Source organism: Talpa occidentalis, unplaced genomic scaffold, assembly GCF_014898055.3.
Source record: "Talpa occidentalis isolate TD23 unplaced genomic scaffold, MPIMG_talOcc4v2.1 talOcc4.7, whole genome shotgun sequence".
Lineage (NCBI taxonomy): Eukaryota > Metazoa > Chordata > Mammalia > Eulipotyphla > Talpidae > Talpa > Talpa occidentalis.
In genome coordinates, this window is record NW_023605083.1 from 52251321 (window position 1) to 52273730 (window position 22410).

Here is a 22410-nt window from a genome sequence, read left to right on the forward strand (position 1 = left end):
GCCCGTCCCGCTTCCGGCCGGCGGGGTCCGGGGCAGGTCGGTGTCCAGTAGCTGCTGGGTGCATGAGGCCAGTACGACTCATGAAGGTGTTCGTCACTCGTAGGATCCCCCCGGAGGGCAGGGCCGCGCTGGCCAAGGCGGCAGAGTAAGAGTCGGGCGCCCGCGCGCCGAGACCCCTCCCGCGGGCACTCGGGCGGGGGTGGGCGGGGGAAGGCGCCGCGCGCCCTGGGCACCTCCCTGGCATCGCGGCGGCCTGCGCTCAAGGAGAATCGGCGTCTCCGGGCGGGCCTTTTCTTCGGAGGCGTGGAGGGCTGCACCCCAGCGGGCTCGGGAGGGCCTCCGGGGACTCATTTTTCTTTTTTTTTTTTAAGATTAATTTATTTATGCATACAAGAGCTGGGGTACAGGCCAGAGGTGCGGGGGGGGGGGGGTGAGACGATTCACCAGAGACAGAGTGGGAAACAGAATGGGCAGATTGACCAAAGTGCACTGCTGAGGGGAGCAGCAGGCGAGTCAGGAGAGGTCTGCTGCGCCATTTGGGTAGCCCCCTGGCCTGCCGGGGATCGAACTCAAGTTGCAGAGGCTGCTGCGGACAGCTTCATAGTGCGGTGCTTAACCCCTTGCACCACCAGGGAGACCCCTCATTTTTCTTTGAGGAGTAGGACGGGGTGTTCCCAGGCACCAGAGAGAACAGGGATCCCGAGCTTTGACCTTGGCTGTACTTTCCAGCTTGTACCCGACGGTCTTGGAGTTTGAGGGAGGCTTAGAGAAAGTTCGCGGAGACCTAATTATCTCGCCATTTGTGGTGGGGGTGGGGATGTTGGAATGGCTGGAGCCCTTACCGTCTTGGGCCTGGAAAGTGGGGAGACAAGGGCCCATCTGTTAAAGTTTTACTCTGCGAGGTCACTTGGAAGGGTCAGGGACCTTGGCAGCCACCGTTGGACAGTTAACAGGGGACTTTGGTGACCTATATTAAGTTGAACCCTGCCTGTCAGACTTGCCAGGCAAGTCTTTATATAAATAAATCCTTTTAATCCTTGCAACACTGGAAGTTACTACTGGAGTTCCCATTTTACAGGTGAGATAAGTGGGAGCGGCTAAGTACCTTGGCCAAAAGTCATACCTGTCTGCAGAACTGGGATTGGAACTCAGCTCTGTCGGGCTGGGGTCTGAGCACTGCCTTATACAGACTTGCTTTGCCAGTGTCAGGCCGGGAAAAGAAAGTGGAACCCAGCCTCAGAAACCAGTGCCTGGGGAAAATGAGATTTATTTGTTCAATGCAACAGATCCTTTGCTGAGGACCTGCTGTGAACTGAGAGTGAGGGGGGAGGCAGTGAAGGCAAAAACAATGGTAGTAATAACGGCAGTAGTCACACTGCTATAGTGTGTATGTCACGCTCATGGACTGGAGGGTGCGAAGTGGCCTGTGCTTGGGGCTTAATTGGCCAGGTGTCCATTAAGGCTGTTGCAAAGTGTTCTGGGTAGGTCCTCATCCAGCCTTGCAGCAGTCTGGCTTTACGACCTGGAGCAAGGCCCCGCACCCCCATGGAGGGAGAGGTGGCTTAGTGCCAAGTACCAGCAGGCCCCACAGGCCCCACGATTGAGTTACCTTTGTCACAGCCAGGGGGCAAGGTAAACATTATCTTATGAAGTTGTTGTCACAATGGCTTTGAGAAAAGGTTTATGGTTAGAGATTTCTAGGAGGGGAGTCAGCACCACCCTGTGTCCTGCACATGTGGGTTCTTGATACATGTTGGCTGTATGAATAAATGGCAAGGGCTGGGAGGCTGGCATCGTGCCCAGTGCCACAGGCTGCCATGGAAGTGTACCCTAAAACTCTTCCATCATGCTTTGATCTTGATGAGAGTTTCCATTTCATGGGCTCACTGACCAGGACATACAATTGGACATGGAATCCATGTAGAAACCCCCTCGCCCCCCACACTGGCCTTTGTTACCATCAGTTGGTGGACCCTGGACTGGGAGCTCTGCCCCATGAGGGTGAGAAAGCTCTTCCTCTGACTTTCTCCTTTCTGCTTTGGGTGGTTCCACAGCCTGTCAGCATTCTCCACTCTATGGCAGCCATTTACCTTTCAGCCACCCTCTCAGGACTGTTGTAAGGCTGCCCACCACAGACCCTTACTCAGCCAGAGCAAGCAGAGGCAAAATGTGCTGCAGATGTGACTGGGACTTTGCAAATCAAAGTCCCCAGGTGCACCTGTAAGGCTTCTCTGTTTCTGAGTGGTGTTTCCTTTGTCTTCAGCTGTGAAGTGGAGCAGTGGGATTCCGACGAGCCCATCCCCACTAAGGAGCTGGAACGAGGTGTGGCCGGGGCGCACGGCCTGCTTTGCCTGCTCACTGACCGTGTGGACAAGAAGATCCTGGACACCGCGGGTCTGTGTACTGGGCAGGACCGGGAGGATGCCGAGGGTATCCTGGCTCAATGGGGCACATCAGCCTGCAGCTGGCTGCCCGAGCAGGTCTGCAGGACATTCTAAGGGCATTCACTGCACTACCAGGCCTGAGGGAGTGGTTGTGGGCTCCCCTTCCGACACATGCATTGCTCTCTCTTTTGGCCGTGAATTTCGGCGGGGGGGGAGGCCCTAGAAGGGCAAAGACCGAGGCGTGAGGGTAGCCAGGTACTAGGGAGAGCACCCAAAGCCCTGGGTCCTTGTCCAGCCCCTGCAGCAATCCGGCTTTATGACCTGGAGCAAGGCCCATGTGGGGAGAAGGTGGCTTAGTGCCAAGTACCAGCAGACCCCATGATGAGTTACCTTAGTCTCAGCCAGGGGGCAAGGTAAACATTACCTTGTGAGGTTGTTGTCACAATGGCTTTGAGACAAGGTTCATGCATAGAGATTGCTAGGAGGGGGTCAGTGATGAGCCAACCTGTGCCTCAGTGTCGGCCCAGAGCTTAGAGGTGAGGGTATGAGGGTCATGCCCCAGCTGCCTCTGAGAGCTCTCAGAGTTTCCACAGGGAGGTTCCAGGTGTGGCCGAAGGACAGGCAAGCTGTTAAGAGTGGGCCTCGGTGTCCAGGCCCACTTGGCGCCTTGTGACAGAGGCAAGCCGCCTAACCTCCCTGGCCTGCAGTCTGTGCCTGTCAAATAGCAGCATTTGGAGTTTTCACTGAGATACAGAGATGTCAGTCTTTGGTTCTAACACGGCAGTAAGCAGGCATCCCGCAGTGGTCCCCAGTGTCTGGCGTTGAAGCCCACGGCGAGACACAGACAGTGCTTCTTCCACACAGGAGCCAATCTCAAAGTCATCAGCACGCTGTCCGTGGGTGTCGACCACTTGGCTTTGGATGAAATCAAGAAGCGGTAAATGCAGCTGGGGCTCTGGGAGGGGGCAGGAGTGAGGGGCCCAGAGAGAGGGGAAGAGGAGCTGTGTTTCATGTCATATCCCCGTCATTCAGTGGGAATGGGAGGTGGCTGATGGACGAAGCCTGCCCCCACCCGCACAGGCCAGTTAATATAAGCATGGTAGGTCAGAAACAGTGGGACCATCTGTGCAGGTAGCACGTTTTCATATGCTTTTTGGTTTTGCCCCCACAACAATCCCCTGAGTAGAACAGGTGGGTCTTATTATTTCCCTCTGGATGAGGAACTTCAGAAAGGCTAAGTAGCTTCTTTCCCCATACTCTGGGGCCTGGTCTTCCACCTTCATATTCTTCTCAAAGTGGGAGATAATGAAAATGGGACTGGGGGCTCACCACCTGTAAGTGCTCATTTACAGCTCTGAGCTTCCCGGCAGGCAGTGCAATGAGGGAGCAAAGCAGCAGCATGGAAATTGGTGAAGGTGCTTGAGGCCAGTGTTACCACCAGTGTTTGATTCATAGCGGGATCCGTGTGGGCTACACCCCAGACGTCCTGACAGACGCCACAGCGGAACTGGCCGTCTCCCTGCTGCTCACCACTTGTCGCCGGTTGCCGGAGGCCATCGAGGAGGTGAAGAAGTGAGTGGCGCCTGGTGGGAAAGTCTGCTCTGCCTAACAGAGCCAGTTCCTGGAACACCTAGCATGGTCCTGGCCCAGGCGTGACCCTAAATCCAGATGTTTGCCATATAATTTGGGGCGGGGGGCAGAATCAGCCAAAATACCAAAGTACTAGGCAGAGCTGAAATAAACAACCTGAAGGGAAATTGTGAGAACAGAGTCAGGTGGAAGGAGTGTGGATCAGGGAAGGCTTCTTGGAGGAAGTAGCTCCTGAGCACTTAGAGGGACTGTTCACCATCCCACCTTGCATTCGAGAATCCCAAAAGCTCTGAAAACTGAAGGTTCATCGATCTTTTCTTAGCCAAACCTGACCAGAAATAACAGGAGGCTATATTTTGTTTTTTATTTCTCCTACTCAGTGTGAATATTCATGTGTTGTTGCAGAAACACTCATGTGTTTGATAGAGTACTCCCCACCCCTTCTCGCTGCTGTGCATGTTTTGTACAATACGGCATAAGTACCACGTCACCTTTCTAAAGCTGAAAACTTTTCAAGTCTGGCCTGAGGGTTTCAATCAGGGATTTTGGTCTGTATATCCAGAGCTGGGGAGGCATTCCAGGAGCAGGAAGCGCTGGAGCGAAGTCCAGAAGGCATGCAAATGCAGGCCCTTGGAGAGTCCAGAGCTCTGGGGTAGGGTGGAGTATGGCAGAGGTATTGAGGGGCTGATGAGACCCAGTGTCCTGCTCCCCCTCTGACCAAGGGAGCCAGCACCTTCATTGTTGGTGACTTTGCCTTTCCACCCAGGGAGCTAGGGGGGTGGTATGGTTTCATTTCTTGTTGCTTCTTTGGTGCCCTGTTTTCTGGTTTTGGAATCCCAAACCTGAGTTTACTCTCAGCTCTCACCTGGCTTTTTGTTCTCAGGCAGCTTTCCCTTTCTGGTCTCAGTTTCGCCACCTGCAGAATGGGATGGGAAATTCTCAGGTCTCTTCTGCTATCAGATCTGTGTCTCCACTGACTTGTAAGGACGGTTACTCCTGCTGCTTGTCTGCAGCACTGAGTGACTGTGGGTGTTCCTCATGTCACTCTCAGTTCTCTGACCTGGAGGCCAGGGTCTACCCTTTGGACCATAGGCCTGGCCCTGCAGTGCCGGGCCTGTGAGTTCCAGTGGGCCTCATCCTTGTACAAGTCCAGGGCTCACCCGCCTCATTTCCTCCCTGCAGTGGTGGCTGGACCTCATGGAAGCCCCTGTGGATGTGTGGCTATGGCCTCTCGCAGAGCACCGTGGGCATCATCGGCCTGGGACGCATAGGTGAGGCTCCACCCGACTGCTTGCCTGCCCCAGCGTCCATGCTCAGTCTCCACCTCTGCAACAATCCCCTGGAAAGGGCCCTGGGTTATCAGTGCCTTTGGCATACAGTAGGGATATCTGTAATGCAAAGACGTGGCTTCATAAAACACAGGCCAAAACAGCAAACCAGCCAGAAGCTACTTAAGAACTCACTTGGTGGGCCTCCCCGTGGCGCAGCCATTGAGCGCTGGGTTGCGAAGCTGCCTGCAGCCTCTGCAGCGCCGGTTCGATCCCCGGCTGCTCCCCGGCCACCGGAGGAGGGTCCCACATGGCGCGCAGACCTCTCCTGCCGCCCGCTGCTCCCCTCAGCAGTGTACTTCGGTCCTTCTGCCTGCTGTGCTCCCCGCTCTGGCTCTGGTGAATTCTCTCACCCTCCCGCACTTCTGACTATACCCGGTGCTGGTATAAATAAATAAATAAATAAATCTTAAAAAATAAATAAAATAAAATGTCTTTTAAAAAAAAATGCTTAAAGGACCCTACCAGCTTCAGCACATGTTCAGAATCTGAAAATTTAACTGTCTGGATCTGTCTCAGCCACAGTCTATGTGAAGTGGTCTCTGTGGAGAACTGGCTGCTTGGCAATGACACCACAAAATCAAATGGGGACTGAGGCTGCATTAAGAGAAGCAGAGGGAGCCTCCCTGGTGGCCTACGGATTAAGTCTCAGCGCTGTCACCACCACAGCCTGAGTTCTGTCCCCAGCCAGGGAGCTACCCACATGGTACAGCAAACCTCTCTTGACTCACCCGCTGCTCCCCTCAGCAGTGTATTTCATCAGTCTGCCTGCTCTGTTCCCCACTCTGTCTCTGGTGAATCCTCTTACCCCCTGCACTTCTGGCCTATAGTCCAGTTCTTCTAAAGAAAGAAATAAAAACAGAGAAGCAGAGGGTGCAGAAGGAGGGCGGGGACTGTTTGGTCAGACCTCTGTAGGATGCCAGGTCCAGCTCTAGGGAAGGTTAGCAGTAGCCCTAGAAGGCTGGACCGTGTAAGGAAAGCATCTGCCTCCAGAGGTGAAAGGCTCTCTTGTGGACCATGGAGCTGGTTGTGTGAGCACTGGCCTGGCTGAGGGCTAGATACCCTAGGACAGGACTAGCAAACGCTGGGCTGTGCTGATAGATCTGCCACTAGGGCCTCCCTGGCCCTGGAGCTGCTGAGGGGTGGGGAGCGTGGGGGAGGGGTACGTGGTTGGGGACAAGCCATGACTCTTGACTCCTTGCCACCAGGCCAGGCCATTGCTCGGCGTCTGAAACCATTTGGTGTCCAGAAATTTCTGTACTCCGGGCGCCAGCCCAGACCTCAGGAAGCAGCAGAATTCCAGGCAGAGTTTGGTAAGTAAAACCTTGATTTCCACAGGAGCCCATCTGTCAAGGGACTCTCCCTGTTTTCTGTGGTGGCAGCATTTACACACAAAGTATGAACACAGCAGCTGTAGGTTTCCCAGGACCTGCAGCCTCCCTTAGGTGTGATGTCATGTATCGGCTCCTGAGGGTGCTTACCCAGGCCCCACGGTGAGTTCTCTCAGTGCTAGGAGAGCGCTGATGTCCTGTCTTTCAGAGACCGTCACCATTGGTGGCGTGTGAAGGGAGCAGCAGGGGTGCTGACAGATGTCAGGAAGAGCTGGAAACTTTCTTTGACTCAGTTTCCTTAGTAAACTCATGAGCACTGTCCCCCAGCCTGCATGTGCCCCTCCGTCCAGGTGCAAGGTGGGCTTAGCCCCCTGGTAGGGTTGATAGCTTGTTGAGGGCAGGCTGGATTTCAGCCATTCCTCGCCTCCTTGGCATAGCGGGCCTGGAAGAAGAAAGAACTAAAGTGGCCAGACCCCTCTGTGATCTTGAACAAGTTTCTGCCCTTCTCTGCCTCAACTTCCCCATCTGTTAGACCAGGGGATGGGTTAGACCAAGGGATGGGTGAATGATGTCATATACCATAATCCCATAAGCAGCTATTGACTTTGTACAGTTATCAGAGTTCTCCAGGCCTTCAGGAAGCATCTTGGGAGTTTCCATTACGGGAGGAGGACAGGTCTACTCTCCCACCCTCTTGCATCTAACTGTCTTCCCCTAGTGCCCACCTCTCAGCTGGCCGCAGAGTCTGATTTCATCGTTTTGGCCTGCTCCTTAACGCCTGCCACCAAGGGACTCTGCAACAAGGACTTCTTCCAGCGGATGAAAAAAACGGCTGTGCTTGTCAATATCAGCAGGTTAGCCTGGGGCCTCCCAACATCTTGGGGGGGGGGGGTCACTGGGCAGTCCGGGAGAGGGACTGGCTTTCCTTCCCCCTGGATTGTCGAGAAGACTCAGGCTGAGCTCATCACTCTACATAAACCAATCTACCAGCCAAGCCAGAAATACAGTAAAGGCCATGCACATGTACTCCAGGCTGGGGGGAAGTGCTCTCAGAACATGCTCAGAACCCCCAGCCTTGCTTGGGCCCAGCACACAGTAGCGTTGGTTTGGGGACTGAAGGCATGATGGCAGCGAGTTAGCAGGTAGCCTTGGGCAGGCCTGTGTAACTCTGCATCACTTTACTATCCTTAGGGCCCTTTGGAGGCCTTCACTGTGCTGCACTTGGGTCCATGTGTCAGTAAAACCTGGAACCTTTGTGCTCTTGGGGAGTAAGACTCAAAACCCAATTGTCTTGGTTCCTCAAAATATCTCCAGAGGACCTTCAGGTGCCTGAGCATTGTATGGGTGCAGATCTGCCTTCTCTGCCTCTCCACCCGCTTCCTAGCAGGTGGAGGTGTAGACAGGCTAAGGGAAGGGATTGGATGAGGTCACCTGAGAGCTTGGCTACCCAGAGGCAGCTGTAGTCACTAATGTTTAGCTAAAAGGCTAGGGGGTGGAGCGAAACTTGCAGGAACACAGGGTTCACACCGACAGCCAACAGTGCCATAGCTTCTCACTGAGCCCCCACAGGTAGCGGGTACAGTGCAGGGCACTGCACTTTGGTTGTTATTCTTTTTTAGTCTCTAGCAAATCTGTTCTTTACTTCAGTGGTTCATTCACAGGAAGGATGGCTGCTCACGTGGATGGGTCTAGTTAGGTCTATCCTGGGTCTCTGCCCCCAGCTGGCAGGTGCCTGATGGCAAGCTGCAGTGGTTTTCAGCCAGTGGTTCTGGCTCTGGGGACCAACCAGATCAGAAACACCTGGAAGGGACCCAACAAATGCAGATTTTTGAGCTGTGTTCATGCAATAGTGGGTATAGGTAAACTTGAACCCTTCATGTCCTCCTGGGAGTAGGTGGTACCCCCTGTCTGACAGAGGAAGAACTTGGGGCCATAGAGAATTTGACACACTTGCTAAAGTCACAAGTGGCAGGTCTGGGTTGTCTAAGACCATCTTCCTGTATGACTTACTGTAGCTGGTTTGAAAGTCAGTGCCAAGACCCAGACTGGTGGAGAAATTCATTCTGTGGGTTGTTCTGCCCTAAAGGTGACCTGAGTGGAGGGAGTTTTGGGGGCACTCACATCCTACTGTCATTCCCAGGGGAGACGTCGTAAACCAGGACGACCTGTACCAGGCCTTGACCAGTGGTCAGATTGCAGGGGCTGGACTGGATGTGACGACCCCGGAACCACTGCCTACAAACCACCCTCTCCTGACCCTGAAGAACTGTGGTAAGACAGACCTGTGCTTTTCCAGTGTGGTCCCCGCCACCACTGTAGGACCAAGGCAGCTAGAGGGCTGAAGGTGCCGGGTGTGAGGCTACCTCAAGGGCACCCACACAGGCAGGGACCACGTGTTTATAGTTAGCAGCGCTGGTGGCAGGGAGAGGCCTTCTGCGCTTGCTCCACTAGGTCCGTGTCCCTCGAGAAGTAACTGTAGGGGTGACCGGGTTTATTTAAAAACAGTGGATGTGGCGGTCACCCCAGCTATCCCCACGCCCCTCCCGTCCTGGGTAAACCTGTTTGTCTAAATGTGAGCAACTAAAGGTGGAATTACTGTACCTTGTGCCTTTACAACGCATGCCAGTTAGTAAACCTTTCTCCCTTGGCTCCAAACCCATCTTTGTATATTCTGCTTTGTGCTGCAGGGGCTGGGCCCGGTCAGGGAGGAGCCTGGAGGCAGCAGGACTTAAACCTCCTGCCTCCACATCTGTCAGCGGCACTTGGCAACTTCAGTTGGTGGCAGCAGCTCCTCCCTGTAGCAGCTGGCGAATCTGGTTTAGTTTTTGCAGCGTTTGGTTAACCATGTGCCCCCTCAGGGACAAGGTCCCAGCCAGTCAGCGCTGCCATGGGCTACAGCTCCAGCAGGGCCTCCCTTCACTCTTGCCTTTCCCATCCCGACCCCAGCCCTAGGGCAGTCACTGCCTGACCTTACCTGTGGTGGTCACCTGGGGGGACTGATCAAATGCGGGGTGTCGGGTCCCGAAGGGTTGCTGCTTCCACAGGCTGGGTGCTGGGACCTGGTATATGCACTTCTAACGCGCTCCCAGATGACGCTGCTTTCCAGGGCCACACTAGTTAACAGTTCTTCATATCAGCTTCTCTTCAGGCAGCTGGTGTGGTTTGTCTCCAGACTAAGATGTAGCCATGAATGCTTAGGTCGCCTGGGCCTGTCCCTGTCCTTTAGTTCCTTTATGGAATGGAAACCCAGAGGGAAGGCCACGGCCTGCCTTCCCCACCATGAATGCTCCCATTCTTGTAGCCCCTGGGAACTCTACCGTCCCCACCCCCCAAGCCAGCCTGAAAGGACTAGCTGTGATGTCAGGCCTGCCCCCAGCCAGGACAGCTGTCCCCATCCCCCAGAGCCTGGGAGTGGAGCTCAGGCTCCTGGGTACTACTTGAAAAGGTGTTCCTTGGGGACAAGTGACCTCACTTGCTCCACAGAGGGGCCGAAGGGAGCTCGCCTGTCCAGCATTTCATGTCATTTGTATAGCTCAGAAGCCCTGTGGCATCACTTTCAGGGGTGCAGGGAGTGGATGACAATGCAGAAATTCCTAAGCCATACTGGCACGTCTCACCATCCAGTAACTGAAGGGCTCTAGCGCTCTGCTAGCTTGACATTCTGGTATTTAGGATACATACCCTTTGTCGCCCTTGCCCGTGTTTCATAGCCTGGAGTCCTTTTCCTGTTGCTCTGGCCCTCAGCCCCAGGGGGCGGGATGTTGAGTGACGGTGTAGGAAGGCGAATCGAGACAGGGTCTCTTTGTTCTTACTGGCAAACCCTCACCCTGCTAAAGGCCTGCTTTAAAAAGGCTCTTGAGCCACCATTCTTACCTCCCTTCTCCTTTCCAGTGATCCTGCCCCACATTGGCAGTGCCACCCACGGAACCCGAAACACCATGTCTCTGTTGGCCGCTAACAACTTGCTGGCTGGCCTGCGAGGGGAGCCGATGCCCAGTGAACTCAAGCTGTAACCAGACAGGGAACCTGGAGGGTCAGGAGGAAACAGACGCCGCCAGGCTTGGTTCGGACCCACAGGACGGGAGCCAAGGAAGAAAACCTGATCTGTGCTGATTCTGTGGAGGGAGGCTGGTGCTGAGGGCTGTGCTTGCTGCGTCTGTGATTGGAAACATCTGCGCCCAAAGCGTTTAATTAAATGATTCTCTGCAAGAGTGTCTCTGCCTGTAACTGGGAGAAGCTAAGCAAGGAGCAACTGCCTACTTTTCCTCCTGAGGAAAGTGCCCTGCGGGCTGCTGCCCGACCCAGTCCTCACGCCTCGGCGTTTTCATTCCCAGAACCTGCCCAAGCCACTCCACCCCTCCCCTTCTGCTCACATTCCTTCGTGTGTCCCTCGTGGAGGCTAGGACAGCCGCACCCCGTGGTCACCATCTTGTATCTGCTGCCTGGACCCAATTAAATAAGCTGCTGCAATTAAATATGCACAGCCAAGAGAGCTACCTAAGGTCACAACACTTTTCTCGGTCAAGACTAACCAGGTAGGTAGGCGTCTTAATTTTTGTTTTAAAAATGTGTTTCAGCACCTTCGCACTCCTTTGTCCACTTCTTCCCACCCCCACCTGTGCCGCCCGTGGAGTGATGCCCTTTTTCTAATCATCTCCTCACTCGCTCCACCCCAAGGCCTGGCCGTCGGCACTACCAAGGCCCAGCTCCTGCCAAAGCAGGCAGGATCCAGCTCTTCCCACAGCCAAGCCAAAGTGGCAGACGGAGCTTCCAACCTGGGAGGCAGGTGAGTGAGCAGCAGAAAGCAGGTCCTCGAAGAAGGAAACTGGGTGGACTGAGAACAAAGCCTTACACGTTCAAAGACAAAGGGCAGGGAGGGCAGAGGGACTAAATTGAGGGGAGCAACCAGTAATTGCTACTTAACTGACAGCATTAGCGGACTTTCTAGGTAAAGTAAACAAAACAAAAAAACAGGTAAAAGCAGGGTTAGCAGAGTAGTAGTACTTCCCTTTTTTGCTTTAACTTTAATAACCTAAGCAAAGAAAAAGCACATATTAGATAGAGGCATGAATGTGGTAAGTTTTTTATTTCAAAATCTCACCTATTGGCTAGCATAGCACCACTGACATAGGCGCCCTGACAGAACTTTGATATTTAATCACCAGGAATGATTATGCCAGGCTTTCATTAAGGCTAACCAACAAAATCCAGGTACTCGATACCAGTTAGAATTCAGGTAGGAACTATGATCATAAGGACCCTGGAGCTGGTTTCCAGGGAACCTCTGAATTAATATTTTAAGTGCTACAGCGTGTACAAGGACTCTGGCCCACAGCTTGCTTCTCACATGTAGGAACTGATAGACTAAGAGGTAGATGAGATTCCAGATTCCATCTAGCAGTGGAGAGGCAGGGCTCCAGCCGCTGTATGGAGCCTCCGAAAGCCAAGTCTGCTTAAGCCCGAGCTGAGGTGAAGGGGCAGCCAGGCACCTCCTCGCAATGGCCGAGGAGGAGGGCGGCCACCACCTTCCCAGTGTCACTGGTTCCTCTCCCCAGGCCCAGGCCGGGCCTCTCGTTCTCCACGCTGACCCACCTGCCTCCCAAGGTTAATCTGACCAGACAGTGGTCGCCACGTCATGCAGAGGGTGGATGCAGAGCTGCCTCACATCGAGTCAGAACATGACTGCCAACAATTAGCCACACACACAACTGAATTCCCCAGGTGATCCCATCTCTTCCAGCGTCTCTTCCCCACGTCTGCTGCAAAGGAGAGGAATCAGAGGCTTCCCTTAGGCTTTCCTCCCTGGGAATCAGTTCATAGGAGATGCTATGACCATTATGAGTTTATCCACAGACAGATGTTTAACTGCACACACTAGACTGAGAGGAGGAAACACACTAATTTTTGTTTTAGGCTATACCTACATAGCTTTCTAACATCTGAAGGGTTTCTCTCAATTATGCACTATGGTTCAGTGTCTTCTAAAAAAGCTAGGATAGAAAATGAACTCCTGCTCATGCATGAACTAAAACTCTGCAGACACATTAACCTGTGCTATTCCCTGGGAAGACATGAGCCAGGGTGCAGCCAGACACAGGTGCCACCACAGCTCTGCTGGCACGAGGAGGTCAGAAGACAGCCAGGTGAGGCTGGGGAAGTCGGGGGGAGCCCAGAGAGGCCTTGGCAGTGACCCAGATGTCTCCTGGAACAGTCTCAGATGCTACCTGGTGACATCTATGCTCTGGGCTGCCCAACCATCTTACAGTGTGGACCCTGCTAAGGCTGGGTTACCAACAGTTGTACACATACAGTACTGGGTTGGGGAAAGCAAAAGTTCTGCATCTGTACTTGTAAACCACAATATGTATCAGTAATAAAACCCACGGTAGAGGGGGCTGACATTACTTTTGGTTAGTTTGTAACCGAAAACAATCTAGGCCTGGGACAGATGCCCCTCAGGCAACAGAGTGTGAAGAAGCAAAGCAGAGAATGGATGGGTTTGTCACTGGGTGAGGTGTGTCGGGCCAGACTGCATGGGCAATGGGTAAACGCACCAAGAAAGCTTCCAGGTCCCGTGTCCCACAAAACATGACTCCATATCATCAGAACCAAGACAAACACTAGCTCTTTTCTGACTTCCAAACATGGAACTGTAACATATGTAATACAAGTTGGTTAAAATATTGCTAAAACAGCACATACAGAAACAATACCTTACTTGTCACTCCCTACAAGTACATACTCCATTTACAACTCTGATTTTAAAACCAGGAAAAATTGTTAAAACATCTGTCCATTAGTGATGTCTTCAAAAGTATATACACCTAGTAGTCCAGAGAATGTTCCCTCTGGACCCAGTGTCAGCACCATCAGAGTGCAGTGTCTGTGACTGCAAATCAGACAAAAATAAAAAATACAGTACTTTCTGAGGCCTAGGACTAGCTCATGATACACTTTAAAGCATTTGTGGCAGACAGGCATGTCTTCAAGGGTCCTCCTTGTAGACAGACACAAAGTGCCACTGGTTACACATAAGTGCATTTTGCATCACTATACAGGTATATAATCCTATCCAGGAGTATAGGAAATTTAATTAAATGCTTGAGTTTTACAAAAATCGCTAAAAAAATTTTTTTTTGCACTTCCATTTTTAATTTTTCAATGTGCCACTTTTAACAACATCAATTGCAAACTACTTTCTGACTCAATCCTAAGGAAGAACTTGGTTTCAGGGATCTCATCCCTCTGAGAATGCGCATTTCAAAAGAAATGCAAGGGCACAAGCGCTACGAGTATTAGTTCTCTACTTATTACTCGTGGAAACTTGCAAGAGCCACTGGGCAGCCTGAAGCCTAAACCTAATGGCGTTAGCCACCAACCATGAGATTTAATTTCAGTCCTACAACCGGCGTGGGCACTATTTCAAGAAGCTGGGGTTAGAGCAAAGTGCTGGGGAGATTGCTGCTCTGCCAGCGCAGGCAGGTAGTCTTCGAGTGTTTATACAGGTGGCTGGACTGGCTGAACCTCTTGCCACACTTCAGGCAGGCATAGGGTTTCTCACCTGTGTGAACACGGATGTGCTTCTTGCAATCAGTCAAGGTCAGAAAAGTCTTGCAGCAGATTTTGCAGGCATACTTGCGAGCTCCCTCGACAACCAAGACGTTGTGCTCTGATAAGGCCTTCTTGCACTTTGACAGGACATCAGCAGATGCCCTGGTCAACTGTGGAGGGCCAGGCTGGGAAGGATGGCCGTTTTCAAACGAGGATGTGGCCCCATTCATCAGTAGCTGGGAACTGGCAGGGTTTTCTGGGATCTGTGAGCTTCTGACAGAAGTTACCACTGGCATCTTGGGAGCTATGCGGCGGTAGTATGGAAAGTTGCTGGCTCCTCCTCTTGGGGAGCCCATCATTACCCTGGAGAAGGAGGAGTGGAGCCCCAAACCAGACCTGGAAAAATCCAACCCAAACTGTTCTCCTCCTTGGTAGCCCGAAGTCTGCACACAAGGCAGGCCCATCACTTCCTGCATTGGCCTAACGAAGTGGGAGTCGGCAGGCTCACTGAATGGGTTCTCCACGTGAGAGCCAGAGGCTGAGGAGGGCGCTCCTGCAGGCCCAGCCTCTGGACTCAACAAATAGGGGGCCTCGCCTTCCAGTCTGCAGTCACTAGTGGTGTTTGGGATATTGTCATCATTGTTCTGATTTGCACTAAAGTTACTTCCTCTGCTCTTGTTAAGAAAATTTGAAATGCTAAAAGTGGATTTATGTTCTAGGTTATTTGTGACTTCCAAAATATGGATGTCACCTACCCTATCAGTGCTAGACTGGGGATCTGAAAAACTCCGGTCACTGCTTTCAGGGCTGAGGTCTATCTTCTCGGCACTGACCACAACTCCTTCCACTTCCACAGATTCGCTGCCTTCTGCCTGTGAGGTCACATCGCTCACTTCATCCTGAGGTTCAGGAGAGCTCAGGGGCTCAGATTTTACCACCACTCTCATGTGCTCCTTTTCACCAAGGCCGGCCTCAGGATTTTCACACTGAAAAGCGCTTTTTTCAGTCACAGCTTCCTGTTCAAAACTAGTCTCAACCTGAGTTGCACGAGAGGCCATGGACAACTGTGCCATGTTGCCGGCACCGTTGTCAGACTGGCTGGGCACCTGGGCATCTTCTTGAGCACCAAAAGACTGGTCAAATATGATGGCACTGTCTTCCTGGTTGTCGGTCATGCCGTCAGCCTTAGGGTTATCCACAATTTTCAGAGAATCTGGTGAAAAGAACTCCTCTCGAGAATGAACCCCCGATGGCCCATTCTCAGGCGTGACATCAGAAATGGCAGACTCATCCATGGTGGGCCGGAGGCGCTGTCTGGCCCGCTCCTCTGCAGACTGCTTGCGCTTATGAAGGCGTCTCATGGGGAAGGGTGTCCGCTGGTCCAGGTTACTGCGGATCGATGAGCTCATGGGGGCCGGCTGCTCCTCCCCACTCTGGCTGGAATTGAGGGCTGAGCTCACGATGCTTAGACCCAGCTGCTGCAGCATAAAAGAGCGCTGCATGCGGGCACTCTGCTCCTGAACGCGCTCACTGGGGGGAGACATGGGCAGTGTCCTTGTTGTTAGGTAATGTTTACATGCCTTAACAACAGAGTTCAAATGCAGGTGAGAGGCTGCCAATAAGACATCCATAACATTGCTCTCCCCCAGCATGAGGGTGGAGGTATACATCATGTCAATCAGTGCGGCAAAGGCCTCTGCTGTCACTACCTCGCTATCCAACTGGATCATGTTCATGGTCTGATCTCCCTCTGCTACTGAGAACAGGGCTCGGAAATGCGTGCTGCATGCTGCCAGTACGGAGCGGTGAGCTTTAAAATGCCGATTCCCCACCACAATAACACAATCACACAGCTGGCCATGAAGTCTCTGGTAATTCAGCTGCTGGAAGATCTGTTCAAAGTGTCCTGGGAAATCCATGATCCTATGGGAAAGAAAAGGAAAGTGTTAAGACTTAGGAAAGCTTCAGGGAAAGTCAGAGCACACAGGGCATGACAAGGAGAGACACATGGACAGTCAACCTTGGACTCGGAAAGCTTGCGATATTTCTAATAATAAGCACATGGACTAACAACCTGTCAAATAAGGAACAAATGCAAATTTGGCTAACAGACCTGGAAGCATGCACACATGGGGAGCAACTACTGGCTGTTTACAGACTCCTCTTCAGTCCACTTTTAACACTTTTTTTTTTAAAGATTTATTTATTTATTTATACAAGCACTGGGTACAGTCAGAAGCGCGGGAGGGTGAGAGAATTCACCAGAGCCAGAGCGGGGAACAGAACAGGCAGAAGGACCGAAGCACACTGCTGAGGGGAGCAGCGGGCGGCAGGAGAGGTCTGCACGCCATGTGGGACCCTCCTCCGGTGGCCGGGGAGCAGCTGGGGATCGAACCGGTGCCGCAGAGGCTGCGGGCAACTTCACAACCCAGCGCTCAACCGCTGCGCCACCGGGGAGGCCCCCCACTTTTAACACTTAACACTTGTGTGAAAAAAGACCAACATGTGGGTGAGGCATATCTACACCACAGAAGTTGGTTGGACTTCTGCATTCTGAGGACAATAAAAAAGTCCAAGAAGTTGCAGTCTTTAGCAACCTTAAATAATTGAAAAGGGCAAATCAATATTAGTGAAGAAGATTTCCTGTTACAGATGGTAGTAGACTGTATTTACTTCCCACTCCTTCCTGAACTCCAATTAAAAGACACTAAAGCTTTTTGGTTTTGTTATTTTAAACAAACCCATGAGGGAAAAAAAAATGGGAAAAAACATCAATAGTGTTTTAGAAGCTGATGAGCAGGTAAATGAACGCTGACTTAGCATACCTGGGAAGCTAAATACCAAACTGGTAATGGATAAGCAACCTGACATCTCATCCATAAGCTCCTTACCTATTAAAAGCTAGGGAACTGGGTGCTGCGGTACCAGGGAAGAGTGACGGTGACACCGAGAACCGGCTGGAAATCTGGTCAGTAAATAATAATGTACTGGACTCTGCTGTACCACAGAAAAGGCAAACCTATGGAAACAGAGTAGACTAATGGAAATCTCAGGTTACACTACAACTTTTTAAAATAAGGAAAGAAAAAACCAGATGAACAAACTAGAACCATTTTTTCTCTAAAACTAAATTGCTTGGAATACCACATATATCACTGATATTACAGATTTATTGTTATTTTTTCCCCCCTTAGGTGTGATAATGGCATTCAGATTTTTTGACTATTTTTTAAAGACAAAATATTACACTTACAGATGTAAATGAAAGTTTTCATAAGTGTTAAAATTTAAAAAGGAGTCCACGTGGCCTAGGGGGGGATCATTTCCAGGGCTGAATCGGAACCATCCCGCATCTGCGCATTTTCACCTGTACTCAACAAAAACAAGTATTTGCTTATTTCAGCTACACCTCCTAGGAACATGACCGCTGATTCAGTTTCTGACTAGTGCTCCTGACAGACTTTCATGTAGTTAGATAACAGGGTCAATAACCCCAAAATGGCATTCCTCAGTGCCTTCTGCCCACTGGCTCTGTAGAAGTCGAAGGAGCCAGAATTAAAAGTCCCATTTTTCCCTCTCAGGAGAATGAACCTCTGGTCTTCTGGGATGGAGGGGACACAGAACCCGATGGCTAAGCCCCTGGATACAAACATATGTAGATTTACTATCTACTGTGCCTGGCACTAGAAATAAAAGGTTCAACAAGACAGATCCAATCCGATTCCAAAAAAGCATTGTAAGTGTTCCGATGGCACAAGGTGCCATCGGAAAAAAAGAAAGGCACCTGCCTCATCCATGGGGGCAGGGAGTGTGGAAGGTCTCCTGGGGAAGAAGCCTGCATTCTGCTGGGCTTAGGGCTGAACCAGAAAGACTCGGTGCTCGGAACAGATGAGCTGCCACAATGAAAACTAAGTTAAAGCCATACAGAAGGTAAGACATACCCCTCTTTTCCCTTCACTCCCTCCCTGTACCTGCTCAGCTACTAGAAGACTAGCAGCCAGATTACTGAGGTCCCCATCTTGCTATGGGGAAGCCCACTAGTCCTCAAGGCACAACCATCCATTCAGCCTCCAATCAGGGCTTTATTTTTAAATACCTACAGTTAAGGAGCATACACACTGAGGGGAAAGGAGGGTCTCTAACATGAAAGAAAAAGCACCAAACAATGTGGCAATTGGAGGAAACAAACAGTGCAGAGAAAAGGAAAACAGGAGGGGGGAAAAAAAAACCAGTATAATTAACATCCTCACAGAGAGAAGTCACCATATCCATGAAAGAAAAAAGAGAATATATATATACTTCTATATGTGTGTGTATACATACATAATATACTTATATACACCTATATACGTGTGTATATGTATATATGGAATATTCACGAAACAAGAAAACTACTGGAAATGAGTTCCAAGAACTGAAGTTACTTATTCAGACTAAAAAGATCCACCAAGTGCTCAGCAACATGAATAAAGAAATCCCCAGAGCAGGTTCATTACAGTGACATTTTAGAACACCTAGGATAAAGACCCCTAAAGCTTCTGGGGGTTGACAGGTTACAAAGAATCAGGAAAAAAAGGGGTATCAGACTTTTCAAAAGCAATACTGAAGCTAAAAGGTGATAGTTCCTTCAAAATTCTCCAAGAAAAGTATATCCATCTTAGCCATATCCAGTCAAACAATCAATCGTGGGTAGACGAAAGCCATTTTCAGGCAAGAATCCAAGTTTCCCTCTCATCTATCCTTCCTTAGGAAGCTACTAAAGGTTGTGCTTAAATAAGGTGGGAATAAACCAAGAAAAGGAGGACAAAGAATGTAGAAATTGGAGATCAAGCACAGAAGACAGGCAGAGAATCCTGAAGATGAAGGCCCAAGGTGACAGCTCGGCAGAAGGGCTGGAGAGTAACCAGTTCAGACTGGAGTAGGAAGAGGGAAAACTCCAAGGAGCTCCTCAAGGGAAATGACCTCCTGTATTTTTTCTACTTTTGATAAGTGTCCAACGACAAAATGTATCACTAAAACACACTTTCCCACTGCCATCGTCTTGCTTTATCAAGGTTCCCCGCCAGAAGCAATGTGTCAACAGTGGCAGGCCCACCCAACTTACTCAGGGAACAACAAGTTCAAGGCTTGGGGTTAAACAAAATGTAGTTATTGCTCACAAATCTGCAGCCCCTGCTTAACCGGGTAAACTCATAGACTAAGTGCTATGTGCCAAGGAGGTGATTATTTTACAGCAGTAACAGAGAAGAAAGACTCACTCATTCAAGAAGCAAAACAATTAACCAGGGAGTTAAAGCCTTCTATGTGTTAGTCATCATGCATATATTTTTCATTTACATTCTTTCCAAATTTCAAAATAGCCCTGCCAGGTTGAACTTACTATCGTAATTTAACATATGAGGGGGAACATAAGAGATGCACTTCCCAAACAAATATTTCAACCAAGCAAACCAATATTGAAAGCAGCAGCAGAAATATGATTATCCAAAAAAAAAAAAATCATCATTTTTTGAATGTCAGTTACCTTGAGTATAAGAAACCACCTCTCCTTTCCATAAAAGATCATCCACTCATTGAATTCTTTTTTGTTCAATTTGCCAAATTCTTTTTCCTTCAGTCCCCACTGTCAATAGAAAAGGCATAAGCAATAAGGAAATTACAGTCCCAGAAGCACTATTTTGAGGAAATTCACAGGGACCAGAGACCTTTGAGATTACTGAGGTAGCTAAACATGACCCCAACAAAGACAGAGGTTTAAATATTTGAAGAGATTAAAGAGAAGGCAATTATGCTGTGAAAAATTAAACAGTACATTGGAAGATAGGTAAAAAGGCCATACTGTCTTTTAACTTCCCATAAGCCTAAAGATGTCTGCCCTGCCCTGGATGCCCTCCCATAGACCCTGAGATCACAATTCAAGTACTCCAGACTCCTGAAAACATGAGGGATGCCTGGAACTTCCTGCTATGCCTTGGTGGCAGGCAATCTTCACGGCAGTACACAGGTTAAGAATTCTTTCCTCTTAAGGAGCTCTACAAGTTCTGATTACCAACATGGTAATAATCAAACCAACATGATTAAAACCTGGAGATATGACTGTCCTCTAAGTTAACATTATCTGTTTGGAGATACTCCAAACTAAATTCTCCTTAGTGGTAATAATAATTTCATCTCAATATTATTTAATAAGTCAATTTATGATCACTTAAATTAGCAATAGAAATCAAGCCCATTAAGATCAAAGAATCTTAGGAGTAAAATGGCCAACCAGATTATTCTAGTTTTTCTTTCCTATATCAAGACTGTCAAAAAGCATTATTAGTGTAACTCAGAGTTCGTAAATGAGTAAAAAGGGTCCACTCAACTGATTTAATTACCATTTGAACCTTTAAAGTAGAAAGTTTCCTATGATGCAGTAGTGAAGTAGTTCCGACATGCCAACCAATGCAATTACATACTGATCAACCTTTCTGAATGGATAGGAAACGAGTTGTGCAAAGTGAAAAACAAAAGGATTTGTGATTAGAGGATCTTAGAAAGTTCATAAAATCTTCATGAGGGTGGGAGAAGTACATGCACGTACCCTAGAAACCCAACTGCGTCATGGAACCATTCTAAATAAACCATTACTGCCACTGCTACCTGCTGCTTTGTGTGGATCTTGCTTTAGGTTAGGTGCTCAGAAGAGTAGCTGCCATCACACCTTCTAGACCAGAACAGTGCAACAGATCTTTTGCAGTGACGGACATCATCAGCATAACCACATGATGTGCACTAGTCACATGTGGCTACTGAGCATCTAAAATGTGGCTAGTGCAACTGAAGAACTTAGTTTTTAATTTTATTTAATGGCTCCTCTATTGGATAGATTAGCTCTAAATGCTCACTCCTATTTCATATTGCTCACATCAAAACCTCACTTAGGTATATGAGATTAAGAGAACCTAATTCTTATATCTGCAGTATAATGATGATTCTATCTTGGGAATGTGGGACTCACAATTTGCAGGCTATCCAAAGGTTAAGAAGGAGATGTTCAAAAGATCCCAGACCTCTGCAAATGACAAATGTCCACTACAGTGTTCCTCTGACAATGAGAAGCCTCCACCTGTCCGTAGTGGGCTGGTGACTTTGGAAATGCATAGCTGTACTGGGAAAGAGGTGATCATTCTAGAAGTGAAAGAAAGAACCCAAAGAGCAGAAGGCTGGTAGAGTTAGCATCTTACCACCTGTGTATAGGCGGCCAGGCATCTTCATCTGACACTTACTTGAGCCCTGACTCCTCTTCCATGGGCTGTATTAAAGAATTAGGGTTAAATAATAGAAAAAATTAGGGTTAAGTAATAAAAAAAAACAAAAAACAAAACTCTAGGATATTTAAATCCAAGAAAAAAAATTGTTGATTTATTTTTAAATAATAAACAATTGCATATCAACAAAAAACTTTTATGAAAATATGTATTTTCAAATAAAATGAGAATAGTGGGTGGCATGGTTTTACATTTCTTGCACCAACAGAAGACAGCTGGATCTTATACTTGCTTCTACATTCAGGTCTTTACAGTATCACATCACTTGGTCTCTGGAAAACACTGTACACTTACAAAAGAAAGTGATTAAAAAAAAAAAGAAAAAAGTCTTTGTATTCTTATGAAAATAGTTTTGACCTCATAGGCCTCAGGGGACATTATGGGTCCTTGGATTATACTTTGAGAACTGCTGATAGCACAAAGCTAAAATGGTATAAGAAAAAATTAACAAATTCATAAAAAAAAAACTCTTATCACTAACCAAGGGGAAGTCAATAGATAATGCCTAAACTGAAAAATCAGAATTAGTTAATAGCTGAAAGTAGTAAACTTGAGGAAGAGAAAATGGGGTGTTTGTCTTAAGAAATCTTGTGAACTATCTGACTCTCAAAGAAACATGTACTTAGAAAACTGCATATACTTTTGGTAAAATTTCTTTTCAAGAATTTGAGTGCCTGAGCAGGTTATACATCTACACATACACATAAAGTTAGAAAAAGCTGCCCCCAAAATTATTTGCCCCAGAAAAGATATCAGTACCAAATCATACTGATATTTTTATAGGAAATATCTATCAAATGCTATGGAAAAGGTAACTCCTAATTTAAACAGTTCTCTATGATACAATAGTGAAATAGTTTCTACATACCAACCAATGCAATTAAATACTGACTGGTCAACCTTTCTGAATGGAAAA

At 49.1% G+C, this 22410-nt stretch overlaps 2 protein-coding genes across 8 annotated transcripts in view; one reads left to right on the forward strand and one right to left on the reverse strand.

The window, feature by feature from the left end:
- On the forward strand, positions 1-16428 carry GRHPR (glyoxylate and hydroxypyruvate reductase). 2 transcript variants are annotated; one of them, XM_037495285.2, is made up of 11 exons: positions 1-145; positions 2264-2394; positions 3249-3321; positions 3840-3956; positions 5157-5245; positions 6511-6615; positions 7352-7487; positions 8774-8904; positions 10525-11168; positions 11311-11419; positions 15041-16427. In XM_037495285.2, exons 1-9 carry the CDS (start codon positions 63-65, stop codon positions 10644-10646), a joined length of 987 nt encoding a protein of 328 aa, XP_037351182.1. In that variant the 5' UTR covers positions 1-62; the 3' UTR covers positions 10647-11168; positions 11311-11419; positions 15041-16427. The 2 variants fall into 2 exon arrangements, with proteins under 2 accessions (XP_037351182.1, XP_054545334.1); XM_054689359.1 differs by lacking the exon at positions 3840-3956 and having other exon boundaries at positions 18-145; positions 15041-16428.
- Positions 13794-22410, reverse strand: part of ZBTB5 (zinc finger and BTB domain containing 5) — a 20521-nt gene continuing 11904 nt past the window's right edge. For 4 of the 6 annotated variants that reach the window (XM_037495282.2, XM_037495281.1, XM_037495280.2 and 1 more), the window contains exon 2: positions 13794-16107. In XM_037495282.2, coding sequence (XP_037351179.1) covers positions 14070-16103 — 2034 coding nt within the window. In that variant the 5' untranslated portion in view covers positions 16104-16107 and the 3' untranslated portion in view covers positions 13794-14069. Of the gene's footprint in view, positions 16108-17075; positions 17204-19708; positions 19808-22410 lie in introns of those variants that run through there. The other 2 variants (XM_037495279.2, XM_037495278.2) reach the window with 2 other exon arrangements.

What these genes read in the sequence shown, in the direction of transcription:
- GRHPR (XM_037495285.2), top strand. Translation starts at nt 63, where the DNA reads ATGAGGCCAGTACGACTCATGAAGGTGTTCGTCACTCGTAGGATCCCC. An exon ending in GCGCTGGCCAAGGCGGCAGA is followed by an intron (nt 146 to 2,263) that starts GTAAGAGTCGGG and finishes CTTTGTCTTCAG; the next exon opens with CTGTGAAGTGGAGCAGTGGG. An exon ending in GCCATCGAGGAGGTGAAGAA is followed by an intron (nt 3,957 to 5,156) that starts GTGAGTGGCGCC and finishes TCCTCCCTGCAG; the next exon opens with TGGTGGCTGGACCTCATGGA.